Source organism: Callorhinus ursinus, unplaced genomic scaffold (genome assembly GCF_003265705.2).
Source record: "Callorhinus ursinus isolate GAN/ISIS: 27379988/994484 unplaced genomic scaffold, GSC_fseal_2.0 scaffold42, whole genome shotgun sequence".
In the NCBI taxonomy this organism is placed as follows: Eukaryota; Metazoa; Chordata; class Mammalia; order Carnivora; family Otariidae; genus Callorhinus; species Callorhinus ursinus.
This window is the reverse complement of record NW_027397104.1, coordinates 8760349-8779766: the sequence shown is the minus strand read 5'-3', so window position 1 is coordinate 8779766 and position 19418 is coordinate 8760349. Positions and strand designations below refer to the sequence as shown.

Sequence of the window (19418 nt, the reverse complement as noted above, 5' to 3'; positions counted from 1 at the left end):
AAAAATTAAAGAAGATGAAAGTGAAAATACCTGTTTCTTTTCCCTCTTTCCAGACAGAACTGTTTGTATTTTTTGAGTGCTTGTTCTGTGCTTTTTTGAGCTCTTTATGTAGATCACCAGCATTGTCATTTAATCTTTACAACAATTTTATAATCCTATCTTGGTTTTATTGTTGTGGAAAACCTCAAGTGGGATTCACATTTAATATGCTGTCTGCAGCTTGGTTTTGTTTGTTTTCACCTAGCATTCTCTTGAATGTCTGTTCACATCAGCTCTGAGAGATCTCCTTCATTATTTTAAATTACTGCATTGTGTTACATTGCATGACTATAACACAGCCTTGTAGATGAATAGGTTGTTTATAGTTTTCTTTTAGTATTTTCGGATTATAAACAATGCTGCAATGAAAACATGCATTTTATACAAAGTTAAATGAATATGTCTTCAGATAAGTTTCTTGGAATGAGTCAAAAGCTAAATACACACTTCTGAAATGTAAGGATGCCAAGTTGCCTTCCAAAAAGGTGGTTCCATTTTCTACTTCTAGACTCAATGTATGAGAGTGCCTGTTTTCCCGTGTACTCATTTAATAGCAAGCATTATTCACCTTTTCCATTTATACTAGTTTAATAGGTAAAAATTTCTATCTTGCTTTAATTTTCACTTAGTTATGCATTTGTTGGCTAATGTATTTCTTTTTCTGTGAACTACCTTTTTCGTGTCCTTTTACACTTCTGTATACTGTTGATACCCCAAACCTTGCCTGCCTTTCCTGATTTCCTGTGGATTCAGGTAGTTATCATGATGATAGGATTAGTAACAATTACAGATGGACAGGATTGCCTTTACCTCTCTTGCACAAGAAATAAGTGTGAGTATTTTGTAATTCTTTTGGAAATTTGCTGTTGAAAAAGTAGTTTGCTTATGGCTTAGTCGGTTAAGCCTCTGCCTTCTGCTCAGGTCATGATCCCAGGGTTCTGGGATCGAGTCCCAGGTAGGGCTCCCTGCTGAGCAAGGAGCCTGCTTCTCCCTCTCTCCTTGCTCCTCCCCGCTGCTCATGCTCTCTCTCTCTCTCTGTCAAATAAATAAAATCTTTAAAAAAAATTATTAAAATGGTTTTCTATGCTGATTGTCTTCATGTGAGTATAATTTTTATTTTTTTTGGATATCTCTGGTAATAGAAATACACTTCAAAGAGTAAGGACCACATTTAGTATTAACACAGCTGGCCTGCAGAATTCCTCACTATCTGTTTTAGGGTTTGTGGGGAATATCAAATCTTATTTCACTTGGCAAATTTAGTTTCTGCAGGAAGAGGTGTAAGCTATATCCTTGGATTTAGTGTTTGTATCGATGCCACTTTTTGACATCAGCTCGTGTATGCCTACAATAACATAAAATTTTATAAAAACTTAGAGTATTCTCAGATCAAGAATATATAAGTAGTGGGGTGACAGGGTGGCTCAGTCAGTTAAGCATCTGACTTTTGTAGACTCTTGGGCTCCCTGTTCAGCAGGGAGTCTGCTGCTTCCTCTCCCTCTGCCCCTCCCCTGGCTCCTGCGCGTGCGCTCTCTCTCTCTCTCTCTCAAATAAACAAAGTCTTTAAAAAAAAAAAAAGAAAGATCAACATGAGTTTTATTGAGGAACAGTTTTATTGAGATGCAATTTGAACAAGTCTTAGGATGATTAAGCAAAAGGAAGGGGGAGATAACTATGAAAAGGAATACCCCAAAATATCTGCATTTCTCCTATCTGTATTTCATTATCATACTTTTTCACCTCAATCTAATCCATTACTTTGAGCTGTATATATGGTGCTTTTTTTTAAGATTTTTTTTTTTTTTTTTTGACAGAGACACAGCGAAAGAGGGAACACAAGCAGGGGGAGTGGGAAAGAGAGAAGCAGGCCTCCTCACTGAGCAGGGAACCCGATGTGGGGCTCCATCCCAAGACCCCAGGATCATGACCTGAGTCGAAGGCAGACACTTAACGACTGAGCCACTCAGGCGCCCCTTTTTTTAAGATTTTTTAAGTAATCTACACCCATCGTGGGGCCCAGACCCATAACCCCCAAGACCAAGAGTCCCACTCTCCACCGACTGAGTCAGCCAGGTGCCCATAATAATATTAAATAGACTTTCATACATTTCCTTTAATTCACTTTTTCCTTTTAAGATACCATCTCTTTGGCTTTCAAAAAAGAGGAGGTCTTGCCTCTTAAAAATTTGGTCTCTTTCATGCTATGGATCTAGTTTCAGATATCATCATTTACTTTTATGTTTGTTAACTTAGAAAATTATTTAGATCTCAGATCCTCAGTCTCTTCATGTGTAAAACAGAGATGATGATATTATCTGATAGAGTTGTTTTGAGGATTAGAGATAGTATATAAAGAACATGGAATATAGTGTCTGACACAGAACAAGTAATTAATAAATAACAGCTTTAAATGCCATTTTCTCCCTCCTCCTCCACATCACTATCAACAAGCCTAGCTCTTTTGATTATCTAATAAAGTTGCCACAGCCCTTATTTTCTCTTTGTGAACAGTAGAATAGTGGTGAATATACAATAACTATTCTACTCTAGTGTATTAATTTCCTAGTGCTGCTGTAATAAAGTTAACACCCACTGGGTAGCTTAAAACAACAAATTTTCTCACTGTTCTAGAGCCTAGAAGTCTAAAATCAAGGTGTCAGCAGAGCCGTTTCCTCTGAGACTTTGTTAGAATCTTTCCTGACTTCCTAGCTTCTGGTGGTGCCTATCAATCCTAGGCATTCATTCCGTTATTTTAGCTGCATCACCCCAGTTTCTGCCTGTGTCATCACATGGCTCCCCTTCTGTGTCTCTGTATGACTTCTCTTAGGACACCAGTCATTCTGGATTAGGGTATTAGGGTCCACCCTAATGACCTCGTCTTAACATGACTAAAAATTGGCAAAGACTCCATTTCCAAGTTAGGTCATATTCACAGGTATTGGAGATTACCAGGACTTCAACACATCTTTTTGGGTGACAGTTCAACATATGTAACATTGTATTAGAGTATGTATATGACTACATATATATGAAAATATATTCTGTCTAGAGATCAGTTCTTTAGACTTTAAATTTAATATTGTGGTTAAAATTGTACATACATTGTGACATTTTCTTTATTATCTTCCCATTGGTAGAGATGTCTTTGTTCAGGTCTTATATTTAGAAGATAAAATAAACTACCATCTTCTCATGAATCTTAGACTGAAAATAGCTTATGAAGGAAAGGGGATTTATTTTTATTCTTCCAATTTACAAATGTGCTTTGTAGCATCATTGAGTACTGTAGGTATTTGATATCTCTATTTAAAAATGCTGATGGTTTAAATTTGTCCTTATTCTTATAAACTGAAACCTATGTGAGAATAGTTTTTGATAAAATACTAATTAAATGTTTCTTCTTTTTGTGCCTTTTAGGAAATAGCACACTCCCAGGTAAAACAGGAGGCTGTATTGCTGCATGAAAAACTTTATGAATTGGAGTCCCATCGAGACCAAATGATTGCTGAAGACAAAAGCATGGGATCTCCAATGGAAGCAAGAGAGAGATTACTTAAGCAGGTAGAAAAACAAAAATACTTATTTTACTATATCAAGATGTGGTAAATGTATTGATTTATTTTATTTAAGGCTTAAGAGTTGAACAGAAAGCCAGTACTTAAAAAACAGTGAAAAGTGAGTTTCATCTAAATTGAGATGAACTATTTGACCAAGAAAATCTAGGTGAAAGTCATTTCTCATATAAACTGTTTCTTGATTTATTTTTTTTTTAAAGATTTTATTTATTTATTCATGAGAGACACAGAGAGAGAGAGCGAGAGAGAGGCAGAGGGAGAAGCAGGCTCCCAAGGAGCAGGGAGCCCGATGCGGGACTCGATCCTAGGACCCTGGGATCATGACCTGAGCCGAAGGCAGACGCTTAACCATCTGAGCCACCCAGGAGCCCCTTGATTTAAATCCTACTTTTATATGGTCTTTGTGCACATTTTGGCCATTTTTTCATCTTTTGGATCCATATAAGGAAACTGAAGTCTCTCTTTGTTGGGCAGTAAACAGTTAGATAATCTTATTGAAGGGCTGTTCCATTATTTGTTTGGGGCTCCAAGGCTCATGAATTTTTGTGGTTATTATTATCGGCGTCTCCATGAAGTGAATGGAATTAAAATGTCCTATGAAATCACAGTGTCTCACCAAGTTGTGTCACATGTGTTCAGTAGCTTTATTACTACCCACGGCTAGCTTTAATTTAGCACCAAGTTATAATTAGCCTGTTATTTATAATGAGACACCCTAACTATAGGGCCCTTAGGAGAAATGCATATATATTTGGGAATAACACCCATCAGGAACCTACAAATGAGACTCCTTTGTGGTCTTAGGTTGAACCCAAATGGTTTGGAAGAATCTTAGGATCAACTTGGGAGCTATTTAAGTATTAGAATCATTCCAGAAAGTTATGAAAATCTAGACTCTGAAATTCCTTGGAAAGAGATCATCGGAGGCAGAGGAGGGAGAGTGTGATCTTGGGATAGGACTGTCAGATGAAATACGGAACAACTAGTTAAATTTTAATTTCAGAAAGCAGTGAATAATGTTTAGAGTAAGAATGTGTGTGTGTATGCATGGTATATTAGGGCATGGTATATACATGCCCTAAAAGTTATTCCTTGTTTATCTGAAATTCGGAATTGCTAAATCTGGCAACCCTTGCCTTGTGTGTGTGAGTTGGGGGGGTGAGGGGAGACAGTCTCAGATATCCTGAAAATCCTGGGTATTTATGTAAACTGTTCCGGGCCTGAAGACATGTTAACCTCATGGTGCCATGTGGATAGGTATAGCTGTATCAGTCATTACCCTTCCTTTGAAGAAAAAGGAAAAATCTGTGAATAGTTACTTAATGATGTGTTTTTTAACTTCAAAGTTTGAATTTTAAGAAATACGTTTTAGGAAAGAGACTACATTTGACATTTTAGTACAGCATACCTAGAAGGAAATTATGTTTAAGGTACCCTAACAATGAGTAATTGTTTAAGTACTGTTTTCTTTTTATGCCTTTATAGGTTAAAGAAGATAATCAGGAAATAGCCAGCATGGAGCGACAGTAAGTACTTTATAATAGGACATATCACATCCATTTCACATCTTTTAAATTATATTCTAAATGTGCAAGAGGTACATATTGTTACAGTTATCTTTTCCTATAGTACACACTGGTAATATTGATGCAACTTTCAATCTTATTTACAACTTTAAATATTTCTTTTAATGTTTAGTTAAGAGCCATTGCGTAATATAATTATTATTATTATTTTTGAGAGAGAGAGAACATGAGCTGAGTACGGGGAAGGGCAGAGGGAAAGAGAGAATCTTAAGCAGGCTCCACATCCAGTGTAGAGCCCAATGTGGAGCTTGATCTCATGACCCTGAAATCATGGCCTGAGCTGAAATCAAGAGCTAGAAGCTTAACCAGCTGAGCTACCCAGATGCCCCTATTTTTAGAAAATAGCTTTATTAAGATATAATACCATACAATTCATATATTTAAAGTGTACAATTCAGAGGTTTTTAGTGTATTCAGAATTGTGCGACCATCACCTCAGTAACTTTTAGAACAGTTTAATCTCCCCAGTAAGACCCAGTATCCGTTTCCTCACCCCCCTCATCCATCACTCCTAGCCCTAGGTAACCATTCTACTTTATGTCCCTATAGATTGGCCTATTCTGGATGTTTTATATACATGGAATCATATAATATCGTGGTCCTTTGTGGCTGGATTCTTTCACTCAGCATAATGTTTTCAAGGTTCATCTGTGTTGTAGTATGCATTAGTATTTAATTTCCTTTTTTTTTTTTTCTGGCCAAATAGTAATCCATTGTGTGGTTATGCCATACTTATCCAGTTATCATTTGATAGCATTTGGATTGTTTCCATTTTTGCCTATGATGGATCATTCTGGTATGAACATTGTCGTATAAGTTTTGTGTGAACATGTTTTCAGAGTACAAATCCTTTACCTCTTTGGTCAGATTTATTCCGAGGTATCTTATGGTTTTTGGTGCAATTGTAAATGGGATTGATTCCTTGATTTCTCTTTCCCCTGCTTCATTGTTAGTGTATAGAAATGCAACTGACTTCGGTGCATTGATTTTTTTTTTTCCCCTAAGTCTTGGTTAACTATTTTTTTTTAACATTTTTTAATTTAAATTCAGTTAATTAACATTTAATGTATTATTGATTTCAGAGGTACAGGCCTGTGATTCATCAGTCTCATACCCAGTGCTCATTACATCACGTGCCCTCCCTTAATGTCCATCACCCAGTTACCCTTTCCCTCCATCTCCCTCCCCTCCAGCAACACTCAGTTTGTTTCCTATGATTAAGAGTCTTTTATGGTTTGTCTCCCTCTCTGGTTTTGTCTTGTTTTCTTTTTTCCTCTCTTCCCCTATGTCTATAGCTATACCACCCTGAACGTGCTTGATGTTGTGTGTGCATTAATTTTATATCCTGAGACTGCTTAATTCCTGTATCAGTTCTAGCAGTTTTTGGGTGGACTCTTTTGGGTTTTCTACATAGAGTATCATGTCATTTGAAAAGAGTGAAAGTTTGACTTCTTTTTTGCTGATTTGGATGCCTTTTATTTCTTTTTGTTGTCTGATTGCTGAGGCTAAGACTTCGAGTACTATGATGAACAGCAGTGGTGAGAGCGGACATCCCTGTCATGTTCCTGACCTTAGGGGAAAAGTACTCAGTTTTTCCCCATTGAGAATGATCCTTGTTGTGGGTTTTTCATAAGTGGCTTTTAGGATATTGAGGTATGTTCCTTCTATCCCTATGCTGCACAAAGCTTTTACCAAGAAAGGATGCTGTATTTTGTCAAATGCTTTTCCTGCAACTTTTGAGAGCATCATATGGTTTTTGTCCTTTCTTTTATTAATGTGGTGTATCACATGGACTGATTTGCGGATGTTGAACCACCCTTGCAGCCCAGGAATAAATCCCACTTGGTTGTGGTGAATAATCTTTTTAATGTACTGTTGGATCCTATTAGCTAGTATCTTGGTGAGAGTTTTTGCATCCATGTTCATCAGGGATATTGGTCTGTAATTCTCCTTTCTGGTGGGATCTTTGTCTGGTTTTGGGATCTACGTAATTCTGGCCTCATAGAATGAGTTTGGAAGTTTTCCTTCCATTTCTATTTTTTGAAACAGCTTCAGAAAAATAGGTATTAATTCTTTTTTTTTTTTAAGATTTTATTTATTTATTTGACAGAGCACAAGAAGGGGGAGTGGCAGGCAGATGGAGAGGGAGAAGCAGGCCCCCCACAGAGCAGGGGGAGCCCAATATGGGACTCGATCCTAGGACCCCAGGATCATGACCTGAGCTGAAGGCAGTCACTCAACCAGCTGAGCCACCCAGGCGCCCCAGTATTAATTCTTCTTAAAATGTTTGTTAGAATTCTGCAGGGAGGCCATCCAGCCCTGGACTCTTGTTTGTTGGGAAATTTTTGATTACTGCTCCAATTTCTTTGTTGGTGATGGGTCTGTTCAGGTTTTCTATTTTTCTTCCTCTTTCAGTTTTGGTAGTTTATATGTTTCTAGGAATGCATCTATTTTTTCCAGATTGCCTAATTTGTTGGCATACAAGTTGCTCATCATGTGTTCTTATAATTGTTTGTATTTCATTGGTGTTGGTTGTGATCTCTCTCATTTATGATTTTATTTATTTGGGTCCTTTCTCTTTTCATTTTGATAAGTCTGGCTGGTAGGGGTTTATAGATCTTATAAATTCTTTCAGAGAACTAGCACCTAGTTTCATTGATCTGTTCTACTGTTTTTTTTTTTTAATTTCTATATCATTGATTTCTGCTCTGATCTTTATTATTTCTCTTCTCCTGCTGGCTTTAGGCTTTATTTGCTATTCTTTTTCCAGCCCCTTTAGGTGTAAGATTAGGTTATGTATTTGAGACTTTTCTTCGTTCTTGAGAAGGGCCTGTATTGCTATATGCTTCTCTCTTTTCATTTGTTTCCATGTATTTTTTTTTTAAGATTTTATTTATTTGCACAAAGAGAGAGAGCACACAAGCAGGGGGAAAGGCAGAGGGAGAGGGAGAAGCAGGCTCCCCACTGAGCAGGGAGCCCAACACGGGGCTCAGTCCAAGGACCCTGGGATCATGACCTGAGCCGAAGGCAGACGCTTAACCAACTTAGCCACCCAGGCACCCCATTTCCATGTATTTTTAAAATTCTTCTTTAATTTCCTGGTTATTAAGATGCTCTTTTACCTCCATGTGTTTGTGTTCCTTCCAAATTTTCTCTTGTGATTGAGTTCAAATTTTAAAGCACTGTGGTCTGAAAATACGCATGGTATAATCTATGACTTTTGGTACCATTTGAGACCTGATTTGTGACCCTGTATGTGATTTGTTCTGGAGAATGTCCCATGAGCACTTGAGAAGAATGTGTATTCTGTTTTTTTAGGATGAAATGTTCTGAATGTCTGTGTGTCATTCAAAGCCCCTGTTTCCTTGTTGATCTTCTGCTTAGATGATCTGTCCATTGCAGTGTGTGGGGTGTCCCCTACTATTATTGCATTATTATCAATGTGTTTCTTTAATTTTGTTATTAAATGATTTATATAATTGGCTGTTCCCAACTTAGGGGCATAGATATTTACAATTGTTAGATCTTGTTGTTGGATAGACCCTTTTATTATGATATAGTGTCCTTCTTCATCTGTTATTACAGTCTTTGTTTTAAAATCTAGTTTGTCTGATATAAGGATTGCCACCCCAGCTTTCTTTTGATGTCCATTAACATATATCGTTTTCCACCCAAGTCTGGAGGTGTCTTTGGGTCAAAAATGAGTCTCTTATAGATACCATATTGATGGGTCTTATTTTTTTATCCAATCTGATACCCTTTGTCTTTTGATTGGAGTTTTTAGTCCATTTACATTTAGAGTAAGTATTGAAAGTTATAAATTTAGTGCCATTGTATTACCTGTAAAGTCACTGTTTCTGTAGATTGTCTATGTTCCTTTTTGTTCCTTGTTTCTTTGGGGGCTCTCTCTTCGCTAAAAGGATCCCCTTTAATATTTCTTGCAGGGCTGGTTTAGTGTTCACAAATTCCTTTAGTTTTTGTTTGCCCTGGAAACTCTTTATCTCTCCTTCTATTCTGAATGACAGCCTTGCTGGATAAAGTATTCTTGGCTGCATATTTTTCCCATTTAGCACATTGAATGTACAATGCCACGCCTTTCTGGTCTGCCAGGTTTCTGTGAACAGGTCTGCTATCATTCTTATATTTCTACCCTTGTAGGTTAAGGATCTCTTGTCCTGAGCTGCTTTCAGGATTTTCTCTTTATATTTGAAATTTGCAAGTTTCACTATTATATGTCAAGGTGTTCATCTATTCTTATTGATTTTGAGGGGGTTCTCTGTGCATCCTGGACCAGAATGCCTGTTTCCTTCCCCAGATTAGGGAAGTTCTCAGCTATAATTTGTCCAAATAAACCTTCTGCCCCTCTCTCTGTCTCTTCATCTTCTGGGACCCGTATTATTCGAAAATTATTTTGCTTTATGGTATCACTGATTTCTTGAAGTCTCCCTTTGTGATCCAGTAGTAGTTTTTCTCTCTTTTTCTCAGCTTCCTTATTTTCCATCATTTTGTCTTCTATATGACTGACTCTCTTCTGTTTGACTGCCTCATTTATCCTACCTGTTAGAGCCTCCATTTGTTACTGCAGCTCAGTAATAGCATTTTTAATTTTGGCCTGATTAGAATTTAGTTCTTCTGTTTCTACAGTAAGGGATTCTCTGGTGTTTTCTGTGCTTTTTTTGAGCCCAGCTAGTATCTTTATAATCGTTGTTTTGAATTCTAGTTCTGACATCTTACTTATATCCATATTGATTAATTCCCTGGCAGTAAGTACTTCCTCCTGTTCTTTCCTTTGGGGTGAGTTTCTCTGTCTCATCATTATGTCCAGAAAAGAATAGAAGAAAGAGAGAGAGAGAAGACAAAAATAACAACAACACCAGGAAAAAAAGCAAACAAAGCTAACCCTAAGAAAACAGAAACAAAACAAAATAAGAAAAAATCAAACAAGAAGTAAAACAGAACAAAAAGATCCTGGGTGTATTTGGTCTGTTTGTTAAAAGAAACTAGATTGCAACATAGGAAAGAAAGAAAAACTTATATATATACAAAAATAAAATAAAATACAATGAAAGGAAAGGAAACCAAAAATAAAAAATATATAATATAAAAATTTTTTAAAAAGAATTGAAAAAATAAGAAAATAGCTGGAAAAAAACAAAACTGAAAAACTAAAGAATAATTAAAAAAAAACATGAATGCTATATACTGTTTTCCCCAAGAGTTGAAGTTTTGCAAATTCTCTGTGATTAGTAAACTTTGTGCTAGCTGGTTATTCCTGCTATTCTTCGAGGGTAGGGGCCCGTTGTGCTGATTCTCAGGTGTCCTTGCCCTGATGGAATTGCACTGCTGTTGCCAGGGAGTTGGGCTCAGTGTGAGTGGCTCCAGATTGCCTATGTGACTCTGCTTTGCTCCCTGAAGACTTTCAGCCCCAAAGGGTTGGGGGGGAATGAAAATGGTGTTGCCCCAATCTCTAGCCCTGGAGCTGAAGTTTGTGCCCCCCACTCTTCAGTGAGCCCTCACAGAAAAGCAGTCAATCACTCTTGTCTCCCTGGTCTCCATCTAAACTGTGTGTTCACCCAGTTTGTGACCAAGTGTTTTTATCTCAGGCATGCAACCCAGTTTTGAGTCTCCCGACTTTTTGGATTCCTGTGGCACGGATCCACACTGTTCCTCCTAGGAACAGGAGCGGGGTCACCTGCGCTTCTGCCTTTTGCTGGATCGCTGCCCAGAAAGCAGTTGTGTGACTGTGCAGCAGTTCTCAGTATGGCAACACTGAGCATAAAGCTGGCACCTAGACTCACTTTTTTCAGCCAGCTTCCCCACTCTGATGCCTGGGAACTCTCCTGCACTCAGGCACCCCCATTCTTTTTGTGACCCCAGGGTTCCTGAGACCTCGCTTTCGCACCTGGAATCTGCCTCACTTCATCAACTAAGCACCTTTAAGCCAGGGTCATCCCCCACCATAGCAGACCTCTACAAGTTCCAATTTTGCACTCCTTTGCTTTAATACTTTGCAGTAGGCTCCTTAACAAGGCTCCCTCCCCTCACTGTATCCTCCAGTGTATTGCCCTGGATTCACATCTCCACATCTCCTACCTTTCAAAAAGTGGTCGCTTTTCTATTTGTAGAATTGCAGCATTTCTTTCCTCAGATCTTCAATTGATTTCGCAGATGTTCAGAATGATTTGATAACTATCTAGCTGAATTCCAGGGACCAGATGAACTTAGTCCCCTACTCCTCTGCCATCTTAACTCCTTCTGGATTTATTTATTTATTTTAGAGAGAGAGAGTAATCAAGCATGTACCTGCATGAGTGGGGGCAGGGGCAGAGGGAGAGGGAGAGAAAGAATCTCAAGCAGCCTCCGTGCTGACCAAGGAGCCAATGCGGGGCTCAATCTCACAAGCTTAACCAACTGAGCCACCCAGGTGCCCCTCCTTTGCCCATTTTTTAATTGGGTTATTTATCTTTTTATTATTGTAAGAAATCTTTATATGTTCCAGAGACAAGTCTCTTATCAGATAAATTATTTGCAAAGTTTCTCTCCCATTCTGTGGGTTCTTTTCATCTTCTTAGTTGTGTCTTTTGAAGCACAAAAGTTTTAAATTTTGATAATGTCTAGTTTATTTTTTCTTTTGTTGCTTATGGTTTTGGTGACCTATCTAAGAAACCAGTTCCTAATCCAGAGTCAGGAAGATTTATGCCTATGATTTATTCTTAGAATTTTATAGTTTTGCCCTTATGTTTAGATCTATGATCCATTTTAAGTAAACTTTTGTATATGGTATGAGGTAGGAGTTCAGTTTTATTCTTTTGTTTTTGCATATCCAATTGTCCCAGCAACATTTCTTGAAATATTCTTTCAACAGATATTATCTAATATTCTTTACCCACTTAATTATTTTGACACCGTTGTCAAAAATAGGTTGTATATAATTACAGGGCCTCATTTCTTTACTCTCAATTTTATTTCATTGCTGTATATATCTTCCTTTATTCCAGTACCACTCTATCTTAATTACCATAGCTTTGTAACAAGTACAGATGCTGTTTGTTAAAATTTTAACCTATATAATCTTCAGTCAATGGTAAATTTTCTCTTATTTTCTAATTTTTAAGACTAATTTGCCAACTTAGTTCAGTTTGTACAAACCAACAAAAAAGAAGGTTGCTAAAGATTTTTCACTTTAATATCACAAGTTAAACTCAAAAGAAGCATTGGGGAAGGGTCTGCTTTTGAAATCAGGCAACCTAACATTCTCAGGATATACTTATACTCTAAATATGAATCCTAAAGAAAGATCTGGAAAAGACTTTTCTCTTTAAATTTATAGTATTGTCTTCAAAATAGGGCATATTATATACAGATACTATTTTTGCAACTTAGAAAAGATTTCCTAACATCATTAAATATTTCTACTGAATATCTAAATTATCTGTCATGAATTTATTAAATAATATTTTCAACAGGTTAACAGATATAAAAGAAAAAATAAATCAGTTTAATGAAGAAATTAGACAACTGGACATGGCTTTAGAAGAACACCAAGGTAATTTTTCTGGAATTTTTATAATGTATAATAACAGATATATAGCAGTATTGATTTCGTATTAACTTGGGCCTCAGGGACTATTTACCTGGGATTTATTATTTAATTCTTAATGAGATCCCTAACTTTAACTACTAAAATGCTTAACTGTACTATAATAGTAAATATTATAATTAATGTTAAATTATTGCAGCTGACTAAAAACTTGAAATAACTTAAAATGATTATATAATGACAAGAATTTATTTTGTTTTGCAAAACAATTTTTTTTTAATGAACTAAAACAGTTGAAAGTTGTTACATATTTCTAATTTATACCTCCTTAATATGGTCAACTATAAATCAACTGGGGTAAGAATTGAGCAGAGAGGATCATGTCACAAACAGAAAGAATTAATTCTGTAGGGGTCCCAGTAATGAGGTAGCAAGTACTGATTATTCTGATCCTTTTCCAACTTTACCCAGCTGTGAGATTTGAAGAGCCAAAGGGACTAGAACACTTGAATGTGTTCTGGGTGTAAACAAGTGGAAATGGGGTGTGAATAAGTGGAAATGCTTTTGGTGGCTGTTTGAGAGCTACAGTGTATGTGTGGTTGGGGGAAGAGATTGGGCATTATAGTTTCCTTAGCAGCTTCTTTCTAATAAGGATGAGAAAGGTGGGTTCCTAATGGCACTTTAATCACAGATTAACTGCAAACCGGTATTCATGTGCTCTTGTATTAGCAAGAATTGACTATATATTCTTATAAGTTACATATGGTATTGTAAACCGTATGCATATACGCGTATACCTGTTATGGCTAAAGAAACACTCATAGCAGGGAAAAGAAGTGTTCTACTCCTTTCTAAAAAGAAGTGTTCTACTCCTAGATAAAAAAAAAATAAATTTTTTACTTCAGTTTTAAATGTAGTGTATTAGTTTTATTTATATTTTTTCTTGATGTATGAATAATAGCATTAGCTACTCTTGATTAATTACTTACCTGGACTGGGCACTATGTGATCTTTGCAAGACCTTTTTGAAGTCTTATAAGCCCTTTTATACTTGTTGAAGCGCAGAGAAGTTTCTAAAATTCCCACAGCTAGTAAAGGGTAAAGTCTAGATTTAGACCAAGTTCTCTTTGATCCCAAGGTTTTATTCTCTTTCCAAGCCTATTCTTAGCTTTCTGATATGAAGTGCTACATTTGTGAAATAAAAATATTCTTATGATATGCTTACATAGTTTTATTTACATATGGCTAGTAATGGCTTTAAGTAAGACATATTCAGGCATATTAGTCATATAAGGCAGACAAACTTTAAGTCCCAGTTATTAGGTAAATAAAACTTATCTGAGCTTTTATTTTCTCATCTGCAAAATGAATATAATGGTCCTTCCTCACTAAGGTTTATGAATATTAAATGGCATATATGGCAGGAGGAACTCAAAATAAATTGTTAAGACTAAGGTCATATTATTTTCTTTATTAAATTATTTTATTGCTTTTAATTTATATAGATCCTAGTATTCTAGATTTTCTTTATTAACAGATTATTCTGAGAAATCTGATAATGTTCTTGATTTTAGACACTTTATAGGAAACTTTCTGAATAATTTTCCTCATCCTAAATTTAAATTTCTAAAAACATTCCATTTATTTTTCCAGTAAAGTAACTCATTTTGAGGGTACAATTTATTATTAATTGCTAGTTCTAAGATAAATAGAATGTTTTGAATTTTAGCTTCTGTTTTCCTTTTTGTTTTCTAACCTTCTTTGTCCTTTTTGATTAATGTGGAAAAAGACAGTCTATAATGTAATACTATGTATAAAAATATATGTATATATATATGTTCATATATATATACATATATATGTATATATATATGTCAACACATTCATTTTTCTTCTGATACAGTGAACATCCTGAATTATGGGTATAACAGCACAGGGGGTTTTGTTAGAAGGTTATGTATTAGCTCAGGACTTCATTATTTCTTGCCTGACCTATCACAGTACACTTCCAACTGGTTGTCCCACCTCCAGTCTTGCCCCCTCTCAGATTCATCCACCACAGTGTTGCTAGAGTGACTTAATGTAAAATTGATTCTGTGTCATTCTCCTGCTTAACAGTGGCTCCCCATGACCTATGAGATAAAGTTTAAGAATCTTTGCATGGCATTATAGTCCCTCTGCAATCTGACCTGTATATTGTCAGTCTCCTCTCCTACTCCTCATCATCTCTATCCTTACATTCTAATAATAATCTCCTCATGGTACTCCACACCTCACCCCCTTTACGATAAATCAAACTGTTTGATGCTCAGTCCTATGCTCCTACTATTTATTCCTTTGTCTTAAATGTTCTTTCCTCTGTTACTTACCTTAGTAATTTCTCATCTTTTAAAATCAGATATCCTTTAATCCACCCTAATAACCCTGACTTCTCTCCTTGACCTATTTCTGGGCTGAGCTAAGTGAGTGACCTCCTCCATTATCAGAGCACACTGCACATAAATATATCACTGTATTGACCACACTATATTACCGCTATCTACTAGGATGTTTGTCTTTCCTCTGAGGCTATACATCCTCAAAGGTTCTGGACTGTGTCTTATTCACTCTGGTAACCTCTCATCAACACAGTGTCTAGGAAAATAAACACTCAATAAATGTTTGTGGAATGGATGAAACAGTGCTATACTTTAGCAGGGAAAGATTTGTAGAATGAACAAAGGATGGAAGTTGGGCTCTTTCAATTCTTTGCACGCTCTAGTTCTTAGGATATACATATGCATTCTTTTTAGAGATAGTTGGATTGGTTAACAATGGTTTTATTATTTTCTAGAGGATTTCTACCTTGGATTCATGATTTCTAGTAAAGTGGTGGGTTCTCACCTACATCTGCATTCTCAGCAGTTCCTTGACACAAGATTGTAGATAATCCACTCCTTAAGATGTGGAGGATAATCAAGATATTTTGACTTTCATGTTTTTTCCTGCCTCAGGCTTTATTCCCTCTGGCCCATTTTACTAATTTTATTAGTAAATAATAATACCTTCTGCTATTTATGGTACTTTTGTATGATCCACCTAAGGCCACCTTTTGCCTTGTAGGGGTTCTGGTTAAGATAACATATAAACTATAAATGATGTTTGTATATGTCTCACTTTGTTAGTAGTTGCTTCATCCTTTCAGTTTTGCATAATTCATTTTAAATCCAAAGGTATCCTTGGATATACTAGGCCAGGTACAGTTGTGTTTTCTGCTTCTGTGTAGTCCAGTATCTTTCTTAAGTGCATTATATTTATTCATTTTGGCAAGTCTCTAAAGTTTTAATTTGCCAAAAGTTACATTGGGTAACTGTGTCTCAAAGCTAACTAAGTAAATTCAGTGAACAGTTATTTGGCTACTCTATGAAAATCTTCATTGTGCAGTTGCTGAGTTATCCTCATAATACCCTTGGACTTTTGACCAATTCTAGATAGGCTTCTTTGATCTAAAATCTTTACTTTTTCTTTGTTAAGTGACTGAAAAAAATAATAATCTCCTTGCAAAAATTTCAATATAATAAAATAGTATTTCTCTTTTCAAACTGCTAAGGGATTTAATTTTATCATCTTAAATATTTTCTAGACTTCACCCAGATAGTAGTTTTACCTTGGTGATGGATGAGGTAATTTTTTTATATGGGTTCTAAACATATTTAGATTGAAATACATATACTGTCCTGTAAGTAATTGTTACTATCATTTATGCTAACTAGAAGCAATGAGAAATAGTTCTATTGAAAGTTACTTAAGTGGTCAGAATTTGGGTATAAACTACATCATTGCTAAAGCAGAGCATTATTGGCAAATGCCATACTACTTTTCAGAAAAGGCAGAACCCATCCAGATTTCTCCTTTCTCAGCTAAATGCCAGCCATTAAATATTTGCTTAATTGTTGCTTTTTAAATATTGCTTCTGCCTAAAGCCAGCAGAAGAAGGGAAATAATAAAGATTAGAGTAGAAATAAATGATACAGAAACAAAAAAACTAGGAGGCACCTGGGTGGCTCAGTCAATTAAGCATCTGCCTTCGGCTCAAGTCATGATCCCAGTGTCCTGGGATCAAGCACTGTGTCGGGCTCCCTGCATAGCAGGGAGTCTGCTTCTCCTTTTCACTCTCCCTCTATGCTCCCTCTCTCAAATAAAATCTTTAAAAAAGAAACAAAAAATCAGTAGAACAGATCAATGAAACCAGGAGCTGGTTCTTTGAAGGAATTAATAAAATTGATAACCCCCTAGTCACTCTTGCCAAAAAGAAAAGAGAAAGGACCCAAATAAATAAAATCACAAATGAGAGAGGAGAAATAACCAACACCACAGAAATGCAAACAAAAGAGAACATTATGAAAAATTATATGCTAACAAATTGGGCAATCTGGAAGAAATTGATAAATTCCTAGAAACATATAAACTACCAAACCTGAAACAGGAAGAAATAGAGAACTTGAAAAGACCCATAATCAGCAAAGAAACTGAAGCAGTAATCAAAAAATCTCTGAACAAAACAAAAGTCCCAGGACCAGATGGCTTCCCAGGGGAATTCTACCAAACATTTAAAGAAGAGTTAATACCTATTCTTCTCAAACTATTCCAAAAAACAGAAGTGGAATCCAAACTCATTCTATGAGGCCAGCATTACCCTGATTTCAAAACCAAAGACTCCACTAAAAAACAGAACTACAGGCCAATATCCCTGATGAACATGGATGCAAAAATTCTCAACAAAATACTAGCAAATCAAATCCCACAGTACATTAAAAGAATCATTCACCATGATCAAGTGGAATTTATTCCTGGGTTGCAAGGGTGGTTCAATATTTGCAAATCCATCAACATGATATACCCCACATTAATAAAAGAAAAGAAACATGATCCTCTCAATAGACGCAGAAGCAGCATTTGACAAAGTACAGCATCCATTCTTAATAAAAGTTCTCAACAAAGGAGAGATAGAGGGAAGATACCTCAGCATCCTAAAAGCCATATATATGAAAGATCGACAACTAATATCACCCTCAGTGGGGGAAAACTGAGAGCTTTTCCTCTACAGTCAGAACAAGACAGGGATGTCCACTCTCACCGTTGTTATTTAACATAGTACTGGAAGTCCTAGCCTCAGCAATCAGACAAATAAAAGGCATCCAAATCGGCAAGGAAGATGACATGATACTTTATATAGAAAACCCAAAAGGGGCGCCTGGCTGGCTCAGTCAGAAGAGCATAGGCCTTTTGATCTTGGGGTTGTGAGTTTGAGCCCCACGTTGGATGTAGAGATTACTTAAAAAAAACAAAATCTTAAAAAAACAACCAAAAAAGCCCAAAAGACTCCACCAAAAAAAATTGCTAGAACTGAATTGTATGGTGATTAACGTAACATAATAATAATAATAATAATAAAAAAAGAAGTTACTATGGCCAATGTCCAAGAGGTTACTGCCTGTGTTCTCCTCTAGGATTTTGATAGTTTCCTGAACTAAAACGAATTTAGTAAAGTCACAAGATGCAATATCAGTGTACAGAAATCTGTTGCATTTCTATACACCAATAATGAAGCAGCAGAAAGGATAAATCAAGGAATCGCTCCCATTTACAATTGCACCAAAAACCATAAGATACCTAGGAATAAACCTAACCAAAGAGGTAGGAAATCTGTACTCTGAAAACTATAACACACATAGGAAAGAAATTGAAGGTGACACAAAGAAATGGAAAAACATTCCATGCTCATGGATAGGAAGAACAAATATTGTTAAAGCATCTATACTACCCAAAGCAATCTACACATTTAATGCAATCCCGATCAAAATACCACCAGCATTTTTCAGTTAGAATAAACAATCCTAAAATATATATGGAACCAGAAAAGACCCCAGATAGCCAAAGCAATCTTGAAAAAGAAAAGCAAAGCTTGAGGCATCACAGTTCTGGACTTCAAGTGATATTACAAAGCTGTAGTGATCAAGACAGTATGGTACTGGCAGAAAAACAGACACATAGATCAGTGGAACAGAACAGAGAACCCAGAAATGGACCCACAACTATATGATCAACTAATCCAACAAAGCCGGAAAGACTCAATGGGAAAAAGACAGTCTCTTCAAATGGTGTTGGGAAAACTGGACCGCTTTCTTACACCATACACAAAAATAAATTCAAAATGGATGAAAGACCTAAGTGTGAGACAGGAAACTATCAAAATCCTAGAGGAGAACACAGGCGGTAACCTCTTGGACATTGGCTATAGTAACTTCTTTTTTTTTATTATTATTATTATTATGTTAATCACCATACATTACATCATTAGTTTTTGATGTAGTGTTCCATGATTCATTGTTTTCGTATAAGACCCAGTGCTCCATGCAGTACATGCCCTCTTTAATAAGCATCACCGGGCTAACCCATCCCCCCACCCCACCCCCTCTAGAACCCTCAGTTTGTTTTTCAGAGTCCATAGTCTCTAATGGTTCATCTCCCCCTCCGATTTACCCCCCTTCATTTTTTTAAAATTATATTATGTTAGTCACCATACAATACATCATTAGTTTTTGATGTGGTGATCCATGATCCATTGTTTTCGTATAACATCCAGTGCTCCATGCAGTACGTCGCCACCTTAATACCCATCGCTGGGCTAACCAATCC

At 36.3% G+C, this 19418-nt stretch overlaps 1 protein-coding gene across 1 annotated transcript in view; it reads left to right on the top strand.

Moving 5' to 3' along the window:
• The window catches only part of IFT74 (intraflagellar transport 74), an 86104-nt gene that overhangs the window by 34730 nt on the left and 31956 nt on the right, over nt 1-19418 (top strand). Inside the window, exons 11-13 of the mRNA XM_025853011.2 lie at nt 3457-3600; nt 5100-5140; nt 12667-12746. Of these exons, the coding sequence (XP_025708796.1) occupies nt 3457-3600; nt 5100-5140; nt 12667-12746 (265 nt within the window). The remainder of the gene's footprint in view (nt 1-3456; nt 3601-5099; nt 5141-12666; nt 12747-19418) is intronic.